This window comes from Bos grunniens, chromosome 9 (assembly GCF_055505025.1).
Source record: "Bos grunniens cultivar Pamir isolate PY7600 chromosome 9, Bosgru_T2T1.0, whole genome shotgun sequence".
In the NCBI taxonomy this organism is placed as follows: domain Eukaryota; kingdom Metazoa; phylum Chordata; class Mammalia; order Artiodactyla; family Bovidae; genus Bos; species Bos grunniens.
The window spans coordinates 35366830-35388896 of NC_141173.1; the positions used below are offsets into that span (position 1 = coordinate 35366830).

The following is a 22067-nucleotide window of genomic DNA, read 5'->3' on the forward strand; positions in this document are numbered from 1 at the left end:
TGTAATGAGTTTTACTTCTTCACTACCAATTTGAAAACATTTTATTTTCTTGTCTGATTACTGTTCCTAGGACTTCCAATACTGTGTTGAATAGAAATGGTGAGTGGGCATCCTTGCCTGATTCCAGATTTTAGTGGGAAAGCTTTTGGTTTTTCACATTATATTGGTTTTGAGTTTGTAATAAGTAGTTTTTATTATGTTGAGATATGTCCCCTCTATATCCACTTTATTAAAGAATTTTTATCTTAAGTAGATGCTGAATTTTATCAAATGCTTTTTCCGCATCTGTTAAGATGATCATGTGGTTTTCGTCTTTTTGTTGATGTGGTATATCATATTGATTGTTTTACATACATTGAACCATCCTTGTGACCCTAGGATGAAACCAGCTTGGCCGAAGCATATGATCTTTTTTCTGTTGTTGGATTTGGTTTGCTAATATTTTGTTGAGAATTTTTGCATCTATATTTGTCAAAGATATTGTCTTGTAATTTTCATTTTTGGTAGTGTCTTTGTCTGTTTTTGGTATTGGGTGATGGTGGGTTCATAGGCCTGTGTGCTAATATTAAACTTAAGTCCTTTGTCCATTTACACAATTTTCTTGCTTTTTTACTTCATGTAACTTTATTATCGAATATACAGCTTTTGTTCTCCAATATTGTCTTTAAAATTTTTGATGATTATTTTTCTGGCACTTTTTAGAAACAAATAATAATTTTAAAAGTTTAAATACAATTCAACAGATCATTCATTAGAAGCACTGACTGCTCTGCTAGTAAAGTGGGGGGAAACTTGGATATAAACTTTAATTTTCTTTTGACAAATGGAAAAAACTGAAAGGTGGTAACTTGTTCAGATTTCTTAGGTAGGTACTGCTGAGAGGAGCACCAGAACTTCTGACTTGAATCAATTTCTTCCACTCCTCAGTGGCTAAAAGAATGAAATTAACTTACTCGGAGGTTCTCATTTTTCATATTAATAATAGCAGTTTAGAAGTATTTAAAGATATATTATTCTTTGCCATTGACAAAATAAACATGCATAAGGAAAAATAGCTTTATTTTTAAAAGAAATCAAAGGTATCCATGAAAGTATACATGAAAACAGCATCTTTCCTTGAGCCCTAAGCTTGATTGTGCAGCTCTTTATTATATTCCAATGAGATTTTGGAAATAAATTTCAAAGACATTAACATTTATTAACAGATACTGAAGAAAGCTACTAACTTTGAGAGAAAAAAATTCAGTAACTGTTTACCTACCCTGAGATACTCAATCCCACAATATATTGGGGATTATTTGAGCATTTAAAAATTTAACAAAATATTTATCTTTTCATTGCATCTATCAACATGTTAAACTCTTGGCTACAAACCAAGTAAAATGATGGTGACCAGTGTTTTCTGATTCTGTCCATGATGGACAGAGTGAAATTACAGCATAAAGAGTAGCCAGGAATTTATACTGTAAACATTATCTGGGTCCAAACATCTTGCAACAAACCGCTATTAATATGACTACACATAGCACATAGAACACAATAATCCTGGACTGCAATACATCTATAAAACCTTTTAAAAATAACTTTTTTCAACCTCTTTTTTCATTACCACTGCCCCTTGCCCTAGAAGAAAAAATATATTTAATTAATAAATTTAGCTTTAAATTACATTTCTCCCTAATGAGAGAATTTACTAAGGAATAAGATTTTATTGTGTAGAATAAAGATATGGAGAACCATAATCCACTGCATTAAGATTTTTTTTACACCAAGAACCAATTTTTGCCCCACTGAGAATACACGACTTAAAGTGAATGAAAAGTGAAGTAGACATTAGGGAGGAAAATGAAGAAAACATTAGGGAGGGAAAAAAAAAATTAAACCCTAATGATTAACACTGGAGGCTCAAACAGTTGGCTTCTTCTATCATCCAGGTCCCATTATGGCTGCGAGGTCTCAGAAGACATCATGTCTATCTCCTTGTTTGGGAAATTAGGAAAATAGCATAAAATCTGATAGTTTGGAATAATAATTTAATCTGACTAGACTTGGTGTTTTTGACTGTAAATTCAAACAACAGGTATAGATCAGTTATTCTCAATTTTGGCTGCATTTTCCTGGGACATATTAAAGATGTCAATGTTCATCTGTATCCCCAGATCAATTAAACCAATGTCTGGAGGTTATAGTCTAGCCAGTGGTTCTTAAACTTTGGTGTGAGTCATACTATAATTAAACACAGATTGCTGGGTCACAGTCCCAGATTTTCTGATTCTGTAGGTCCGGGATGGGGTGTGCAAATTTACTTTTCTATCAAGTTTGCATCTGCTGCTATGCTAGTGGTTTGGGGACCACACTTTGAGGGCCACTGGTCTAGGTAAGTGTGTAAATATGTATGTGTATATGTATGTATGTATGTATATACGTATATATAGCCCCAGGTAATTCTAATTTCAGAACTACTAGTATAGAAAATATTGATAAGATTCTTTTCAACTCTAAGATACTGAGATTTTAACATAATGAGTGTCGTTGGGTATCAAGACAATCTCTATAGAAAGGAGACCTATGGAAAACATACCAATTTCTTGGTCATGTTTCATTAATAATTTTGTTTCTATAAAACATTTTACAGTAGTTTTTGAGAATTAACATGTTTACAGTACATTTGCTGCATATATGGTTTTCACTCATTTTTTGGTAAAGATAGTTTATTTGGCTGTCAGTTTTCCAGCATTTGATAAGACCAATGGAGGGTTTGGATAATAGCCTGCTGTTTTTGAATTATTTGAAGAGAACCTTGTAAATTTGTAGTCCAGGGGTAATTCTGAAAAAAAAAAAAAAAATTATTCTGCAGATCTCAGAAGGCCTTTTATAAATATAAACAAATCAATATTTGATAGTTATTTATAGTGAAAGTTTTTAGAGTTTCATAATTTTAATATTTCTTTTGTCACCAGGATAGGTTGCACCTGGAATGAACAGTGTAGATGTCTTTTCCTATATAATGTACAGTAATATTTAAGTCAAATTACATTTAGAGATATTGCAAATTATATTCAGAGGTCTAACTAGTGAATAAACTCCTTTATTGACTCTCTACACAAAAGTAAATACACAAAATAGGAACACTCCTCTGATTTGTTTTTTAAATTTAAACATCTCTAAGCCTTTATCCAGAAACTTATGTAACTGGAAAATGAGAACTAATCATCTTCATGCATGTGTGTGTGCTAAGGTGCTTGAGTCATGTCTGACTCTTTGTGACGCCATGGACCCTGGAGGCTGCCAGACTCCTCAGTCCATAGGAGACTCCAGGCAAGAATACTGGAGTGGGTTGCAAAGCTATCCTCCAGGGAATCTTCCCAACCCAGGGATCAAACCTGGGTCTCTTATGTCTCCTGCATTGGCAGGCAGGTTTTTTTTATCACTAGCTCCACTTGGGAAGGCAATAATCTTCATAGCCCTGAACAGTAAGAGAGTTATGAACAATAATCTTTGAATGCTTAGCTAACTAATTCCAATATGCACAATATGGCAACTTTTCCATACGATAAGCATCGCACACACACACAGCCACAAGAGGAATGTGTGGAGAGAACATAAAATTCGTACTTTCTCGATTGTGGGACATTGTGACATTTTCATATAAATATCTCAAAAGCTAGCCTTCAGATATATTCTTCCTAAGTTTCTTCAAAGAACCATTACCATAAATATTACAAGTGAAACATTAAGACCTACGTCATGTAATGATTATTCATTCCACATGCAGATACTGGTTAGTAATCCTTATTTCACAAATTTTACAGGTAAAACATCATTTGGTAGTACTGAGTGTTCTGAAAATGATACTAAAATAAAAATTATATTTTAAATGCCAGTAAGAATCATTAAGACCCAAACAGTTAATCCTTACGAGGAAAAAACTAGTGCTGAAAATTGCGAAGAAGGAACACTGCCTTTCTGAGGTCAGAGAAAACTAAGATTACTTTGAATAGAAAAACATTCAATATTTTTCAGTATTAGTGAATTTCACTGGTCTTCACTGCTTCAAGTTAGCCGGAGCATATTTTCAGCCATTAAAAAGGCTCATTAAAAAGCACTGGAAATAAAATTGATAAAACTGAGTTTCAAAAATAGTGCACCTGAGGTTCTGGACTTCTTGTAAGCCACCAAAATGATACAGGCTAAGAGGTGACCCAACTACCTCTTTCTCTGTCTTTTCTATACATTTCCTAAAGTAAAGGTAGCTATTATTAAAAGGTTAAAATGATTACATTATCAAAACACTTATAAAACAAACATTGCAGTAATATATACTGCAAACTTTTATAATATCTATAAAAAATGCTTCTAAGAAATCCTGAAAGAGATGGGAATACCAAACCACCTGACCTGCCCCTTGAGAAACCTATATGCAGGTCAGGAAGCAACAGTTAGAACTGGACGTGGAACAGATTGTTTCCAAATAGGAAAAGGAGTACGTCAAGCCTGTATATTGTCACCCTGCTTATTTAAATTATATGCAGAGTATGTCATGAGAAACCCTGGGCTGGAGGAAGCACAAGCTGGAATCAAGACTGCCAGGAGAAATATCAATAACCTCAGATATGCAGATGACACCACCCTTATGGCAGAAAGTGAAGAAGAACTAAAGAGCCTCTTGATGAAAATGAAAGAGGAGAGTGAAAAAGTTGGCTTAAAGCTCAACATTCAGAAAACTAAGATCATGGGATGTGGTCCCATCACTTCATGGCAAATAGATGGGGAAACAGTGGAAACAGTGGCTGATTTTTATTTTCGGGGGCTCCAAAATCACTGCAGATGGCGATTGCAGCCATGAAATTAAAAGACGCTTACTCCTTGGAAGGAAAGTTATGACCAACCTAGACAGCATATTAAAAAGCAGAGACATTTCTTTGCCAACAAAGGTCCATCTAGTCAAGGCTATGGTTTTTCTAGTGGTCATATATGAATGTTAGAGTTGGATTATAAAGAAAGCTGAGCACCGAAGAATTGATGCTTTTGAACTGTGGTGTTGGAGAAGACTCTTGAGAGTCCCTTGGACTGCAAGGAGATCCAACCAGTCCATCCTAAAGGAAATCAGTCCTGGGTGTTCACTGGAAGGACTGATGTTTAAGCTGAAACTCCAATACTTTGGCTGCCACCTGATGCGAAGAGCTGACTCATTTGGAAAGACCCTGATGCTGGGAAAGATTGAGGGTGGGCGGAGAAGGGGACGACAGAGGATGAGATGGGATGGCATCACCGACTCAATGGACATGGGTTTGGGTGGACTCTGGAAGTTGGTGATGGACAGGGAGGCCTGGCGTGCTGTGGTTCATGGGGTCACAAAAAGTCAGACACAAATGAGTGACTGAACTGACTGACGCATTTAAATGTCAATGAGAGAATCACATCTAACAGAATACAGACGAATAAAGAAACTTTCCCTGGTGACTCAGATAGTAAAGAATTCACCTGCAATACAAGAAACCTTGGTTCGATCCCTGGGTCAGGAAGATCCCCCGGAGAAGGGAATGGCTACCCACTCCAGTATTTTTGCCTGGAAAATTCCATGGACGGAGAAGCCTGGTGGGCTACAATCATGGGGTCGCAAAGAGTCGGACATGACTAAGCATGCAAAGAAACATTACATGAATTCAGGAAGGTTTCAAGCAATGATGGGGAGTATCAGGTTTTTCATTCCCTATCTCCTTTAAAACAGAATGTTATTCTGTCTTCCAGGTAGCACAGGAAGCAGAAAGTCTACTAAGGTTAAGAAACTGGGTATGGAATAGCCAAACTGAGGTCAGATGACTATTCCGTTAAAAAAAAGGATGTCCAGATTGGGGTTCACCAAGAGGGAGATATTTGCATCTGTCTTAGGAAAATCACTGTTGGGTGCTGTTTGGAAGAAAAGAGAATGATAGACAAAGAACCAAATTCTTGTTTACCACAGTAATTTTCTATTAAACTGTGTACTGAATATACTATAATATCAACCACATTATCTAATAATTATATGAACTGAACCAAAATGAATATTCATAAACAGTAAGTTCAGTGTAAAATAATGAAACACAGAAATACAACAACTCTTGTGACTTTTTTTAAAGATATTGACAGGATAACATTTATATAAAGATTTTAAAAGCCATGACCATCATACTGTTTTTCTTTCAGCCATTTTTTTTTTTTTTGTACTTGCAGGTAGATTACACAGTCCTATCCAAATTTACTGAATATGTTACTGAAATAATTTCAAGTTCTATGCGAGAGGATTTCCTTATGAGAATGTGATCATAAGCAATGAGTGCTAAGTTAAAGAGAAACTAATACTTTGCCTTTTGAGGAAATGTCTTAGGCATCAAAATCAATACTGAATGTAATATACCAACTCTCATTCTTTCTCCACAAAAACAATCTACTTGTTTGGCTTTGTTTGACTACTGGTGAGTCCAACTAAGTATTTTCTCCTAAAAAAAGTCAGAAGACAAAGGCTCTGCCAAGTTCTCTTTCAGGGCGCTGAGGAAGGAAAGTTTGGGAAAATGAAAATGGGAGACACTGATGTTATTATTGCTTCTTTAAGGAGAAGTGATCACCCTAGAAGACAGGGATTATTTTCCCTTTTTTTTTGAGAAATATTTAAATCCTAGAATAATGGAGAGTCACTTTTCTTTAAGTCTCTTACTCTTTCAGAACCATATCCCATTGAACAGTTTTTAGAATAATTCAAGTACTTTAGAATAATTCATTGACTTCCATTATCATAAAATCCTACTCTCACTATAAATTTGAGTCACTGTGAAGGAAAGAAAGTGAAATATAAAAACTGAAAATGACAGTGTAATTCTGGGCCAGTCCCTCCCTTCATGTTACAAGGTCCATTTCTTCAATAAGAAAATTGTATGTAAAAGAAAGAAACATATTCTTTAATTTTATGTGTGTAAGCATGGAGCAAAATGAAAAAAAAAATGCTTTTGAAACTAGTGAAAAATGAGTATTTCAGCAAGTAAGATGTATTGACATATTGGATTTGGATACTGATGTAGAAGATGGACTTTTTGGAAGGCCACACGTCTTAGTCATCACTATCATCCCACTACTAAACATCAGAAAAATATCTTGCTTTACTTTCACATCTGTCCTGTGAGGGTGGTATACACCCAGTTTAAGGAAGAAGAATCTGAGATTCAAGGAAAACCACATCTGAACTGGAGCTGATACCAACTAGAAGAGCTAGATAAAATAAAAACGTCAGAGTGAAGTCATTGGAGAATTGAAGAGACTACTAAGACCCAAGGACACACAATTCTTGGAAAGGAGAAAGCAGCAGTGAAGTGAGTGAACATTCTGCCACAGCTTTTCCCTTCAGGCACCTGAATTCTGGGTGGAGGCGTGGAAGGGGCAGTTACCAGCAGCAGGAAAACCAGAAGAGATTTTGGCAGTCTTGAGGGGCTACAGAGACAAAAAATTGGGCTGTAGCCTAAAATAGAGGAAGGTGTGGAGAACTGAACTGTGGGCTCAAGCTGCTTGCCAAACTCTGCAAGGAAACGCAGAAATATACCCCTCTGTAAAACAGAGTGGATTTTTCAGCAGTTTCTTGGTACTGAGAAAACAGGGAGGGATTAAGTTCTGACCTGAGAGAAGAGAGGGTGAATTTACTATTATGAAGAGAGGATGAAATTATTATGAAGTGATGCTCTTTCATGTTAATAATGGATTTTTTTTATCCCCTTCACATTAACAGAGCTAACTCTTAATTTTCTTTTGGTTACCATTAACACGGTACTGGAGAAGTGGGTGGCAGAGGAAGAGATGGTTAGATAGCAACACCCACTCAGTGGGCATGAATCTGAGCAAACTCCAGGAAACTGTGAGAGAGGGAAGTCTGGCATGTTGCAGTCCATGGGGTTGCAAAGAGTCAGACACATCTTACTGATTGAATGACAATAAACATGGTATTGTCTCTTTCCATCTTTTGATATTCAAACTTTCTGCATCTTTTTGTCCCCATTTTAATTTTTTTTGGAGTTTTAAAATTATTTTACATAATTAGATCAGTACGTGTATAATTATAATTCTTTTCATAGTTAATATCTTATTAGAGACTATGATATGCATTTTTGGTTTAATAGCTCTCATCCTTTGCCATATATGTTAGAACACTCTACTATGAGATTTATATGCCCTTGGTGTCAGGTCTTAAAATTCTTTCCTTATTCAAACCTCATAGGATTAAAAAAAAATCGTTTCTAACTGTAAATACTCACATATTTACAGTTCCCATTTATTCACATGTCCTTTTGTTGCTGTACATTCATTTATTCTTGGGTTTCTCGTCTTCCAATAGGGACCGTTTTTACTTTTGCATGGGCAACAATACCCTTTAGTGTCTTCCACAGTGCACGTCTTCTGGAGATACACTTTCTCCATTTCTGTCTGAAACTGAAGTCGCACAGTCGTGTCTGACTCTTTGTGACCCCATGGACTGTAGGCTACCAAGGCTCCTCAGTCCATGGAATTTTCCAGGCAAGAGTACTGGAGTGGGTTGCCATTTCCTTCTCCATGGGATCTTCCTGACCCAGGGATCGAACCCATGTCTCCCGCATTGCAGGCAGACACTTTACCGTTAAGCCCCCAGGGAAGCTCCATTTCTGTCTACAAATACTTTTTTTTATCATTTAATGATATTTTTAATGGGTATAGAATTCTATCAAGGGTGACAATCATTTTCTTCCAGCAATTTAAAGATATCACTTTACGGTCTTTTGGCTTTTGTTTCTCTTTTGTTGAAGTACTCCTTTGAAATCAATCTGTCTTTATTCTCTGACTGCTTTTAGTATTTCTTAATTATGTGGTCTTTAGCAGTTAACTTCGGGATTTCCTTTTATGTACCGTGTTTCAGTTCTTTGGGCTTCTTAAACCTTTGGCTTATTTGTTTTCATCATTTTTGGAAAGTCTATAGCTACTGCTTTTGGCTTATTCTCTCATCGCCTAAGATTCTAATGACAGGAATCTTACTCCTCATTCTATCTCCTGTGTCTCATAGTCCCTCTGCTTGTATCTCCCATGCTTTTTCCTCTTCAGGATTTATTGTGGGTTTTTTTTTTTTGGCTGATTTTCCAGGATACCAGTGCACTTTTCCTGTGGCCACTCTTCTGTTAAACCCATCCATTCAGTTCTTAATTTTGACTTTTTAATAAGAATTTCCATTTTCCCAAGTTTTTATATATCTACCAAATTTCTCATTCCTTTCTTTTCTATCCTTGGTTACTTCTGTTAGTGTAGTCTCATATCCTTGCACACCTGGCTATTTTTTCATTACATGCTGAACACTATATAAATTGTTTTTTTTTTTTTTTAATAATTTGAGTCCTAAAAGATGTTATCTGCCTCAAAAGAAGAATGATTTAAAGTTGAGCTTCAAAGTGTACGTGAAAATGTAATGAGATGAAAGAAAATCTCAGTCACCAAAATCTCTTTAGAGAAAGCATTGTATTGGTCCTGGAGTAAGTGTCTGAATTAACCATTATTAGTCAAAGGTAAGAATAACCTACAGGGTGTAGATGCATACTCAAGAAACAGGAATCACTTGCTAAGTTGTCCTGTATGACTGGGAAGTGAAGGATTTAAAGTTCTCTTTGAAAAGAGAAGGAGAAAGAGATCAGAGAAGGAAAATCCCACAAAGGGCAAGAAAAAGAAGAACCGAGAACAGATGTATTGGATGGTTAAACCATAACCAAAAAAGGTTTGCTGCTGCTGCTGCTGCTGCTGCTAAGTCGCTTCAGTCGTGTCCGACTCTGTGCGACCCCTGAGACGGCAGCCCACCAGGCTCCCCTGTCCCTGGGACTCTCCAGGCAAGAACACTGGAGTGGGTTGCCATTTCCTTCTCCAATGCATGAAAGTGAAAGTGAAGTCGCTCAGTCGTGTCCAACCCTCAGCAACCCCATGGACTGCAGCCTTCCAGGCTCCTCCATCCATGGGATTTTCCAGGCAAGAACACTGGAGTGGGTTGCCATTTCCTTCTCCAATGCATGAAAGTGAAAAGGGAAAGTGAAGTCGCTCAGTCGTGTCCGACTCTTAGCGATGTCATGGACTGCAGCCTACCAGGCTCTTCCATCCATGGGATTTTCCAGGCAAGAGTACTGGAGTGGGTGCCATTGCCTTCTCCATAAAATATATATATATAAAAAAGCTGAGCTTTAATTCCTGTGAATGCCTACTTCTAATTCATCCTTCAGGGTCTCAAGATGGGTTCAGAGAGTCTATCAGGTCTATCCCTCCTTTGGCAGGTCTTACCACCGCCACCCGCCCCCGCCCCGCCTACACACACACTTTCTACCCCTGTACATTCATGAAACTACAAAAAAAGCCACTCACTCCTTTGGGTGCCTTCTCTTGAGTTAGCAAAGAGGAAGAAAAGCAGGCCCCAAAGTCAGCATCGCCCAACTGGGCCTCCTTAGCATCCTGTCCTGGTAACTTTCCCCTAGCTTTATCCTGTGACTCCAGGCTGATTAAAAAAAAAAAAAAGTGCAGCATTTGCAGTTGGTTCCAGCAGACAGGCAAGTCCTAATTACCTCAACTGCCATATCTATATGTTATCCAAGAGAAACCTACATATGTCATGGGAAAATTTTCTTCTTTTAAAGAAAAAAATTTCACTGTTTGCAGATGACATGATACTGTACACGGAAAACCCTAAAGGTAGTATCAGAAAATTACTAGAGCTAATCAGTGAATTTAGCAAAGTTGCAGAATACAAAATCAATACACAGAAATCACTTGCCTTTCTATGAAAAAATCAAAGAGACAATGAAAAAAATCAAAGAGAAATTAAGGAATCAATCCCATTCACCACTGCAACAAAAAGAATCAAATATCTAGGAATAAACTTACCTAAGGAGACAAAAAAATTGTACACAGAAAATTACAAGACACTAATGAAAGAAATCAAAGATGACATAAACAGATGGAGAGAGATTCCATATTCCTGGGGAGGAAGAATCAATACTGTGAAAATGACTATACTACCAAATGCAATCTACAGATTCAATGCAATGCCTATCAAATTGCCAATGGCATTTTTTCAAATTAGAACAAAAAATTTCACAATTCATATGGAAACACAAAAGACTCCGAATAGCCAAAGTTGTCTTGAGAAAGAAGAATGGAGCTGGAGGAATCAACCTTCCTGATTTCAGATTATATTACAAAGCTAGTCATCAAGACAGTATGGTACTGGCACAAAAACAGAAATATAGACCAATGGAACAAGATACAAAGTCCAGAAATAAATCCATGCACCTATGGGTACCTTATTTTTGACAAAGAAGGCAAGAATATAAGAGGGGGCAAAGACAGCCTCTTTAATAAATGGTGCTGGGAAAACTGGACAGCTACATGTAAAAGAATGAAATTAGAACACTTCCTAACACCATACACAAAGATAAACTCAAAATGGATTAAAGACATAAATGTAAGACCAGAAACTATAAAACTCTTAAGAGGAAAACCTAGGCAGAACACTTGATGACATAAATCAGAGCAAGCCCCTCTATGGCCCACCTCCTAGAATAATGGAAATAAAAACAAAAGTAAACAAGTAGGACCTGATTAAACTTAAAAGCTTTTGCACAGCAAAGGAAACTGTAAGCAAGGGGAAAAGACAACCCCTGGAATGGGAGAAAATAATAGCAAATGAACAACTTCACTCTGTGTAATAGGTTCTAGGTTCATCTACGTCATTAGAACTGACTCAAATGTGTTTCTTTATGGCTGAATAATATTCCATTGTGTATATGTACCACAACTTCTTTATCCATTCATATGTTGATGGACATCTAGGTTGCTTCCATGTTCTAGCTATTGTAAACAGTGCTGCAGTGGACACTGGGATACATGTGTCTTTTTCAATTTTAAAACTCTTCCTCAGTCCACAGTAACAGGCAAAGCTCTTAAGTATTTTCCCTCTTACCTGCTATTGCTTCAATACTTGGAATTGCAATAGTGCTGTAAGCACTTATTCGCTTACAGGACCATGTATAAACCAAGGAATCTTCTCTGTTTTCCAGTCCGGAAACTGAATCAATAAAAAAAGAGCCCCATTTTTTAGATGATGTATTCAGAGGCTTTGCCTTTGATCCCTGAAACAAGAAACAGAATAATGAAACTGATTAATTAGTGTTCAACCTCATTTTTCCCACCACTAAGTAAATCAAAATAGAAAAACTCTGCAGAAATTTCAGTTGTTTAGCCAGACTATATAAAAAGTAAAACAAAGCTCAGTAGTCCTTTAAGGGCTTCCCCAGTGGCTCAGCAGTAAAGAGTCCAGCTGCCAATGTAGGAGACACAGGTTCGATTCCTGGGTCAGGAAGATCCCCTAAAAAAGGAAATGGCAACCCACTCCAGTACCCTCACCTGGGAAATCCCATGGACAGAAGCCTGGCGGACTACAGTCCATGGGGTTGCGGAAGAGTCAGACATGACTAAACAACAAAGCAGTCCTTTGAAGTACTCTCTCCCGGCTTTGCCTGGGAACGCCTTTCTCAGCCTTTGGGATCTGGTTTGGATACCACCTAGGACGTTTTCCTTGACTTTCCACACTTAGGTGAGATTAGGTCTCCTCCTCCATTTTCTCACACTCTTGAGTTTATTCCTAATACAGTACTTTTCAAACCATCTTGTAATTATCATACTATTTACTTTTTGCCCTGGACAGATTATGAACTATATAAGGTGAAGAACTATCTCATGTATTAGTTTATCGCTAGGGCCTAGTGCCTAGGACATAGCAGGCACAGGAAAAATGTAGACTAAATAAAAGACTTATTCAAGAAATACTTCTCAGTGTTTTATAGATGCCGTATAAAATTAAGAATGAAAAAAAAATCCCATCACACCCATATAATTTGAATTATAAAATTTGTCATACTTTCTGGATGAAAACTTTGTTTTAGAGCATCAGAGAGTCCCCAGTATGCCTTTAGATTCATGATTCTTTGTGCTGGAACTCAATTTGTGAAGTAAGATGAAAATACATGTTTTTCAGATGATGCTGTTGTTTAGAAATTCCTTAGCAAGAATTTATTTGGATTTCACCAAACATACTAAGCAGTATGGAATACAAATATCTGTGCTTCTGTATATACATTTAAGGTGTATTTAAATATAATTTCTCAAGGTGTAAAGAGAAGCTTATAGTGTAACTTTTATTTGGCTCATTGTCTTTGTCTAATGAGACTAAGAAGAGATGACTCACATTGCACAGACTATATGTGGATAATGGTTCTACCAACACTGAGTTTTGGTAATCTGGGCTGCATGTTATTCCTCTGAAAAGAGGAAAGCAGACTTGTTTACCCTTTCTGGTTCAACGTATTATGGATGCTGTTACTGTCTAAATGTTCATGTCCTTCCAAAATTTGTACGTCGAAATTCTAATCCTCAAGATGATGTAATTATGAGGTGAGGCCTTGAAGAGGCACTTAGGTCATGAAGGTGAAGCCCTCATGAATGAGGTTAGTGTTCTTATAAACGAGATCCCAGAAAGCCCATTATGTAATGTTGTGTTTGTAATGAATTAGCAAGGAAAGGGGTCTATGGCAGAAGATGGAGCTACTGTTTACATAATGCTGAAGGAAACATTCCCACCATGTCTTCACTTTCTTTTCATTGTCTGTGCATTCTCAAATCATTGTAAAGAAACCAAATTTCCTTTACATTGTAGAGAAACCAAATTTCTCTTTAAGGGAAACCTCCTCCACAATCCCTCAAGTTAGAGGGTCCACCTCCTGGAAGGTTATTTTAAAACTCTTCTTAACTCAGTCCACAGAGCTATATAGTTCACAGAGTTCCCAGTGTCACGCTGAACACTAAATGTTACTCAGTGGAAACCTCATAGAAACCTGACTCCTTTCTTCTAACATAGTAGTCTTTATTTCTTAGAACAGTTTTAGGTTTACAGATAAACAGGGCAGATAGTATGGAGACTTCTTAAATATGTTGCCTCTGGTCCACCCCTAACACGATCTCTCCTGTTATTAACAATTTGTATTAATTAGTGTGTTATGTTTGTTACAACTGTGCTCCATTTATTCATCCCCTTCCCCTCTGAGCCCTGGGGCATTCACTGGTCTCTTCCCTGTCCCTATACTTCTGTCTTTTCCAGAATGTCACACAGCGGCATACAGTATGCAGCCTTTTCAGACTAGCTTCTTTCACTTCTTTCACCTTAACATGCACTTTAGGTTCCTCCACGTTTTTCCATGGCTTGATAGTTTCTATTGGTATTTTTTGATTTGATCTTTGGTTTTTGACTTTTTAGATTCTTCCACTGGAATGAATTTAGAAGAATGCATAGTGCATTTTATTTTCTGATCTTTTTTTTCTGCTTATTTTTGCTTTTATATACGACTCTCCCTTTCTAGATTGATGACATACTTTATTTTCGTTCCCTCAAAGTTCATTGGGGGTGGCTCAGGAATAAGTTTATGGGAGCTACCAATTTCCGAAATTAGACCCATGGAAAGAGAGCACAAGGGCTTTCATGGCTAAGCCAAAGAGACAGAGTGTAACTACAGCGGGTCAGGATCTGGCTGCCTTGTCATCAGCCAAAGCACAGCCATGGTGCCACAGCTCTGGACGAAAGCAGGGAGCCCAGAAGACAGACAGATGGTCAATGGCATTATCTCGGCATCATTGAAAAACTACCCACAATATCAACTGCAGAGTTGAGAGGGCATGAAGATTACAGTTAAGTGCCAACAGACTTCATTGCTCATGGCAGAAACAAGCACTTTCTAAGATATGACAAACACAAAGGTCTTCTTTTAAGGAAAAAACTAAAGGAGACTCTTACCTCATATTTTCCTTTTTTCTCTTCAGGTTCTGATTCCTCAGGCTTCCCATCTTTGTCCCCTCGGAGCTCTTCGAGGATAAGGACTGTCTCCCAATTACTATAATGACAGGCTGGGAAAATATCTGAATGCATGCTGTCACCAAAGTAAACAACCTGTAAGTCAGACAGCAAATTTTGTCTGAGACATGAGGACTGTGAAGGGGCGTGGTGGTCATTTTACAAAAGGCACAAGAAAATTCCTTAACAGCTATCAAAGAGTAAGTCATGTAAAAGCTGCATAAACATCTTAAATTTCCTTGGATAACTTCACAAGTGACCACTGACTTGTTCCATTTGATTCACAGGGTGTCAGGTTTAAGAAATTACACAATTCATTTGCATGCAGAAGAGCAGAAGATAAGTGAACTTAATTCAAATTTCTGAAATGAAAATGAAAGAGCCCCAGTGTTTACAGTTAAACCTTCCCCTGGAATTGAAGAGCAGGTGACATACTGGAGACAGCCTGTTATAGAGGATTAGATTAGCAAGAACACTCACAACAGAGCCAATTTACCAAAGTTTATAGGCCCCACTCACACCTGCTGAAACAGCGTCTCTGAGAGTGGGTGGGCGAGGCAGGTGGACTCCAGGAAGCTTCCCAGGTACTCTGAGGTATTCTGAGGCAAAGCTTACAGATGAGGAAACCAGGTTAAGAGCATATGAGGTAGAACCTCCAAGTCAGGAGGCCCCGGGGGCTTTGCCAGTGTGGGAGCCAGTGGATCAGGGCTCAGTGATGGACTGACCCATGCTCTCATGGGGCTTGTGGCAAACATTTTTTAGAAGGAAGTGTCCTGCTATTAAAAATATACCAATGTCCAACATCAACAATATGACAGGATGTTAAAAGCTAATGTGTCTTTAGTCTGTAGTATAATCAGTTATTGCTGGTTTCACATATAAAAAGGTCCTTGATGGGCAGTTAGCAGGGTAACATTCCTCAGGTAACCCACACACTATTCTAGGTCTGTGTTCCTGCTTGGAATATTTGCTTTTCTTTGTCAGAGATAAAAATGTACATCAAAGGAAAGACTTATTTAAGCAGAAGAGACAGGCAAGGAGGTTGGCAGATAGTTATGCGGAATGCATTTAGAGTTACGGTTTTAGTTGACAAAGGTTTCTCTCTCCAAGTGGGCCACAAAGACTCCACCCCAATGATAAAATACCTTGGGTTCAGGCTTGCCAGTCATTTTCTTCAGAAGTTCATAAAGGTGGACAGCGTTCCCTTGGGAGTACCAGCCAGGTTTATCCAGAAATGGCAGTGCCTCGCGCTCCTCGTCATTCTCTGAGAACACAGGTCAACAATCATACGTTTTCATCGAGTGGCAGCACTCATCTGGACAGACCACGCTTTACATGGCTGAAGGACATGTGTAAGAAGGAACCACGTGGGGATGGCAGCCAGCATTCAGCAATCACCTATACGTCATGAGCATTTAGTTGACATAGAGACATATTTTTTAAAAGAATTTTTTAAGAGCAGTTTTAAGTTCACACAAAACTAAGAGAAAGGTACAGAGATATCCCATATACCCTCTGCCCTCACAAAGGCACAGCCTCCCCCATTACTGGTGATAATAAAACAGTCCAACATATAACAATGGAAGATGAATTTCTACACAACCTCAGTTATTCTGAACAAGAAATTCTAAAATCACAATTACAGATAATTAAAGCCACATCACAGCTAAAGGTCAAAAGATATTCAGGCCTATTTGGCTGACATTTCAGCAGCCATTTTTTAATTCTTTTATACAATCAAATTAAAACCCTATTATTCTCTAAAGAATAGGTCAAAAATAAGCCATGGTTAGCCTAACATTAAGAGTCTAAGAATCATCATCATATTCCTGGAGAAACATGGTGAAAACCAATTATTTCTCATGTCTGTCTGTCTTTACTTAGTACAGAATGTCTTGCCATGTAAATAATCTGGGTTTATGGCAACTGGAAAATGATTAACTTACACAATTATTTTTGAAAGCAAACCTACATCTGATATGTAGAGGCTCCCTGCGTAGGAAACGTTGGAAAGGGAAGCTTTCTATTGCTTAGTAAAAAAATACAAATCTATAGAATCATGATTTCTCAGATACTGGGACTCAATTATTAACAAAAAAGAAAATTTCTTCTTTATACAAAAACTAAAACAAAAAACTCACTTTACACAAATATATCCCTTCCCTTCCCTGTTTTCAGCCCCCAGACTGGAAGCTGCTCTGTAGGGTCCTATCCACGCAGGGCAACGTGGAGGGCTTAGAACGTTCGTAACTGGGAAGCTGTGGGACTCAGAAAACCATTAACTCCAGCAGCAGACAGCCAAGGTGGCTTATGAAAGCATCAGAGCTGAAGCAGAAGCATACAGTCCAAGGGAGCACACTCAAGGAAGTTTCAAGCAACATCTTCATAAACCCAAATACAATACTTAAACATTTCTTCTCATGCTCTATGGGAAGCACCACCCTCCCTTTCTGTGTCTCCATGACAATGGCTGACATCAGTCCCTTGCAACTGCCTCCCTGTGGGCACTCTAAGGTGGCCTCCCAGTTTACTCGGTGTCACCAGGCAGTCACTGCCACCTTGACAGGGAACATGGCCTGTAATCCCGTCCCACGCATTCACCGACTTGCTTATGTGTTTGTGTTTGTAACCTCATGAGGGGAAAGGACACTTATCATCTCTTTAATTCCCTTCATTGCATCTAACATGAAATTTTGCACATGGCTGTCAGCCAACAGGGTATCTATCAAGTGAATGAATAAATCTTAAGCAGGAGAGGAAAGACACAAACTGTGAACTCACCAAGCGTCCGGAAAGGCCTCTGACTTGGTAAATGAGAGAAGAAGCCAGGCTTCAATGCATTTGTAATCACAATGTCAAAAAGATCTTCAAAATCATTCCTACAAAGCAGTGATATTTTTCATAAGTTTATTTTAAGGAATTAGAAAAGGTCCATAAAAAACAGAACTTAATCTTTGTCTATCTGACCACAGCATCATTTATTTTTGATTAAGAAAAAAATAAGAAAGGAAATAGAAGGTGGTCAAGCACTAATTATCCAGACACCACCCTGAAGTATACACATAAGGGGAAAAAAAGCACATTAACTCATTAACTCTAGGTGCTAAGCTGACTTTCTCACTATGGCAACAGTTATAAATTCGACAGTTCTAACATCTATGTATTCACACACTATGTTTTCAAATTCAGGGCCTGAAATTTGTTTGAATTTATTAGCATCAAGAGTTATTAATAATTTTGTGTATCTCATGGGTCTTACCAAAAGCCAGCATTGTATTGAGTCAGGAGACATCTTTCAGAGAGTGTTAAAAAATCAGGGTAGTCTTATAATATGGTTATTTTTGTATAATAATAAAAATGTTTTTTTTAGTCTGTATTTAATACTATACTAAGGATTATTTGGGACAGCAAAGGGAAGATAATTTTTGTTCCTGACAGACTCACTATTACATTGGGGAGACAATATTTACTCAACACTTCAGAATACTTTTATAACAGCAGAACTGTACTACAGAGGAATTCAGATATGGAGAAAAATTCTGGTAACCTACAATGAATGTAGGTCACCAATGAAAAAAAATACTCCCGAGTGTTTACTCTGAAGCATGGTCCTGGTACCAGGACACAAATGTTCTATAGAAGGCATTTACTTCCCAAGGCACCTGGGACTGCAGCCTTAACTCACTTCAAGGGTCCCATCCCTTAATATTAATAAGAAAGCAGAAAACCACCAACAGACTGTAACTGTACCACAGGTCAGTCTGAACCTACATGTGCTGAAAAACATGGGAATTAGGAAACTAAACCAGTCAGCAAGGGGTCAGTCTGGAGGCTAAATTTTGCTTCATACTCACAGCAATTCAGTACAGTGTCTGTTAAAATTTGAGGAAACATTAGGGCAAATCTAACAGCCGATTTCAGAATCTAGATCTGACCATGGATATTCCCAATATGGATGCCATAAATAAGTATTAATGCTTACTAAAATTTATCAACTACTCTGCCTAATACTTTAACCTGTATTATGCTATTTAAATTTCCCCTAACACCTATGAGGTATTGCTGTTGTTCAGTAGCTAAGTCATGTCCAACTTTCTGCAACCCCATGGACTACAGCATGCCAGGCTTCCTTGTTCTCCACTATCTCCTGGAGTTTGCTCACTGTCCCATTTTTAAGAAGATGAAATGAAGGTTCAGAGAGGTTACAGAACCTACCCTGGGTTACAAAGTAAGTCGCAAGGCAGGGCTTGTGCCCACATCTGCCTTGAGTCTACACATTTATACTGTCTTGATGTTCACGGATGTCAACCCCACACCTGGATGGGTAAATGGTGAAGTGCCTGGCTCCACAGGGAAATTGCTGCAGGGGGGCTGTATTCCAGGTGAGTGTCAGGGAGCATAATCTGTAACTCAGTGTCCCTCAAGAATCACCCAGCAGCGTGTTGTTCAGCCTCCATATGTTGGAATTTTTAATAGTTTTTCTCCTGTAATTGAGATCTAATCTTACTGCATTGTGGTCAGAAAAGATGCTTGGAATGATTTCTATTTTTTTGAATTTACCAAGGCTAGCTTTATGGCCCAGGATGTGATCTATCCTGGAGAAGGTTCCATGTGCGCTTGAGAAAAAGGTGAAATTCATTGTTTTGGGATGAAATGTCCTATAGATATCAATTAGGTCTAACTGGTCTATTGTACTGTTTAAAGTTTGTGTTTCCTTGTTAATTTTCTGTTTAGTTGATCTATCCATAGGTGTGAGTGGGGTATTAAAGTCTCCCACTATTATTGTGTTATTGTTAATTTCTCCTTTCATACTTGTTAGCATTTGTCTTACATACTGCGGTGCTCCCGTGTTGGGTGCATATATATTTATAATTGTTATATCTTCTTCTTGGATTGATCCTTTGATCATTCTGTAGTGACCTTCTTTGTCTCTTTTCACAGCCTTTGTTTTAAAGTCTATTTTATCTGATATGAGTATTGCTACTCCTGCTTTCTTTTGGTCCCTATTTGCATGGAAAATCTTTTTCCAGCCCTTCACTTTCAGTCTGTATGTGTCCCCTGTTTTGAGGTGGGTCTCCTGTAGACAACATATGTAGGGGTCTTGTTTTTGTATCCATTCAGCCAGTCTTTGTCTTTTGGTTGGGGCATTCAACCCATTTACGTTTAAGGTAATTACTGATAAGTATGATCCCGCTGCCATTTACTTTATTGTTTGGGGTTCGAATTTATACACCATTTTTGTGTTTCCTGTCTAGAGAATATCCTTTAGTATTTGTTGGAGAGCTGGTTTGGTGGTGCAGAATTCTCTCAGCTTTTGCATGTCTGAGAAGCTTTTGATTTCTCCTTCATACTTGAATGAAATCCTTGCTGGGTACAATAATCTGGGCTGTAGGTTATTTTCTTTCATCATTTTAAGTATGTCTTGCCATTCCCTCCTGGCTTGAAGAGTTTCTATTGAAAGATCAGCCGTTATCCTTATGGGAATTCCCTTGTGTGTTATTTGTTGTTTTTCCCTTGCTGCTTTTAATATTTGTTCTTTGTGTTTGATCTTTGTTAATTTGATTAATATGTGTCTTGGGGTGTTTCGCCTTGGGTTTATCCTGTTTGGGATTCTCTGGGTTTCTTGGACTTGGGTGATTATTTCCTTCCCCAGTTTAGGGAAGTTTTCAACTATTATCAAATACAATACAAAATAGTTTCAACTATTATCAAATACAATACAAAAAACCTCGAATAGCCAAAGCGATCTTGAGAAAGAAGAATGGAACTGGAGGAATCAACCTACCTGACTTCAGGCTCTACTACAAAGCCACAGTCATCAAGACAGTATGGTACTGGCACAAAGACAGAAATATAGACCAATGGAACAAAATAGAAAGCCCAGAGATAAATCCACACACATATGGACACCTTATCTTTGACAAAGGAGGCAAGAATATACAATGGATTAAAGACAATCTCTTTAACAAGTGGTGCTGGGAAATCTGGTCAACCACTTGTAAAAGAATGAAACTAGAACACTTTCTAACACCATATACAAAAATAAGCTCAAAATGGATTAAAGATCTCAACGTAAGACCAGAAACTATAAAACTCCTAGAGGAGAACATAGGCAAAACACTCTCTGACATACATGACAGCAGGATCCTCTATGACCCACCTCCCAGAATATTGGAAATAAAAGCAAAAATAAACAAATGGGACCTAATTAAACTTAAAAGCTTCTGCACATCAAAGGAAACTATTAGCAAGGTGAAAAGACAGCCTTCAGAATGGGAGAAAATAATAGCAAATGAAGCAACCGACAAACAACTAATCTCAAAAATATATAAGCAACTCCTACAGCTCAACTCCAGAAAAATAAATGACCCAATCAAATAATGGGCCAAAGAACTAAATAGACATTTCTCCAAAGAAGACATACAGATGGCTAACAAACACATGAAAAGATGCTCAACATCACTCATTATCAGAGAAATGCAAATCAAAACCACTATGAGGTACCATTTCACACCAGTCAGAATGGCTGCGATCCAAAAGTCTACAAATAATAAATGCTGGAGAGGGTGTGGAGAAAAGGGAACCCTCTTACACTGTTGGTGGGAATGCAAACTAGTACAGCCACTATGGAGAACAGTGTGGAGATTCCTTAAAAAACTGGAAATAGAACTGCCTTATGATCCAGCAATCCCACTGCTGGGCATACACACTGAGGAAACCAGAAGGGAAAGAGACACGTGTACCCCAATGTTCATCGCAGCACTGTTTATAATAGCCAGGACATGGAAGCAACCTAGATGTCCATCAGCAGATGAATGGATAAGCAAGCTGTGGTACATATACACAATGGAGTATTACTCAGCCATTAAAAAGAATACATTTGAATCAGTTCTAATGAGGTGGATGAAACTGGAGCCTATTATACAGAGTGAAGTAAGCCAGAAGGAAAAACACCAATACAGTATACTAACGCATATATATGGAATTTAGAAAGATGGTAACGATAACCCTGTATACGAGACAGCAAAAGAGACACTGATGTATAGAACAGTCTTATGGACTCTGTGGGAGAGGGAGAGGGTGGGAAGATTTGGGAGAATGGCATTGAAACATGTAAAATATCATGTATGAAACGAGATGCCAG

General features: G+C 37.9%; 1 protein-coding gene across 3 annotated transcripts in view; it reads right to left on the reverse strand.

Annotated features, from left to right (window-relative positions):
- Positions 1–1042: 1042 nt before the first annotated feature.
- The window catches only part of NT5DC1 (5'-nucleotidase domain containing 1), a 112639-nt gene continuing 91614 nt past the window's right edge, over positions 1043–22067 (reverse strand). For all 3 annotated transcript variants that reach the window (XM_086317193.1, XM_086317192.1, XM_086317194.1), the window contains exons 8-12: positions 17705–17802; positions 16069–16187; positions 14867–15019; positions 11984–12152; positions 1043–2827 (exon numbers count right to left, since the gene is read on the reverse strand). In XM_086317193.1, the coding sequence (XP_086173319.1) occupies positions 2712–2827; positions 11984–12152; positions 14867–15019; positions 16069–16187; positions 17705–17802 (655 nt within the window). In that variant the 3' untranslated portion in view covers positions 1043–2711. The remainder of the gene's footprint in view (positions 2828–11983; positions 12153–14866; positions 15020–16068; positions 16188–17704; positions 17803–22067) is intronic.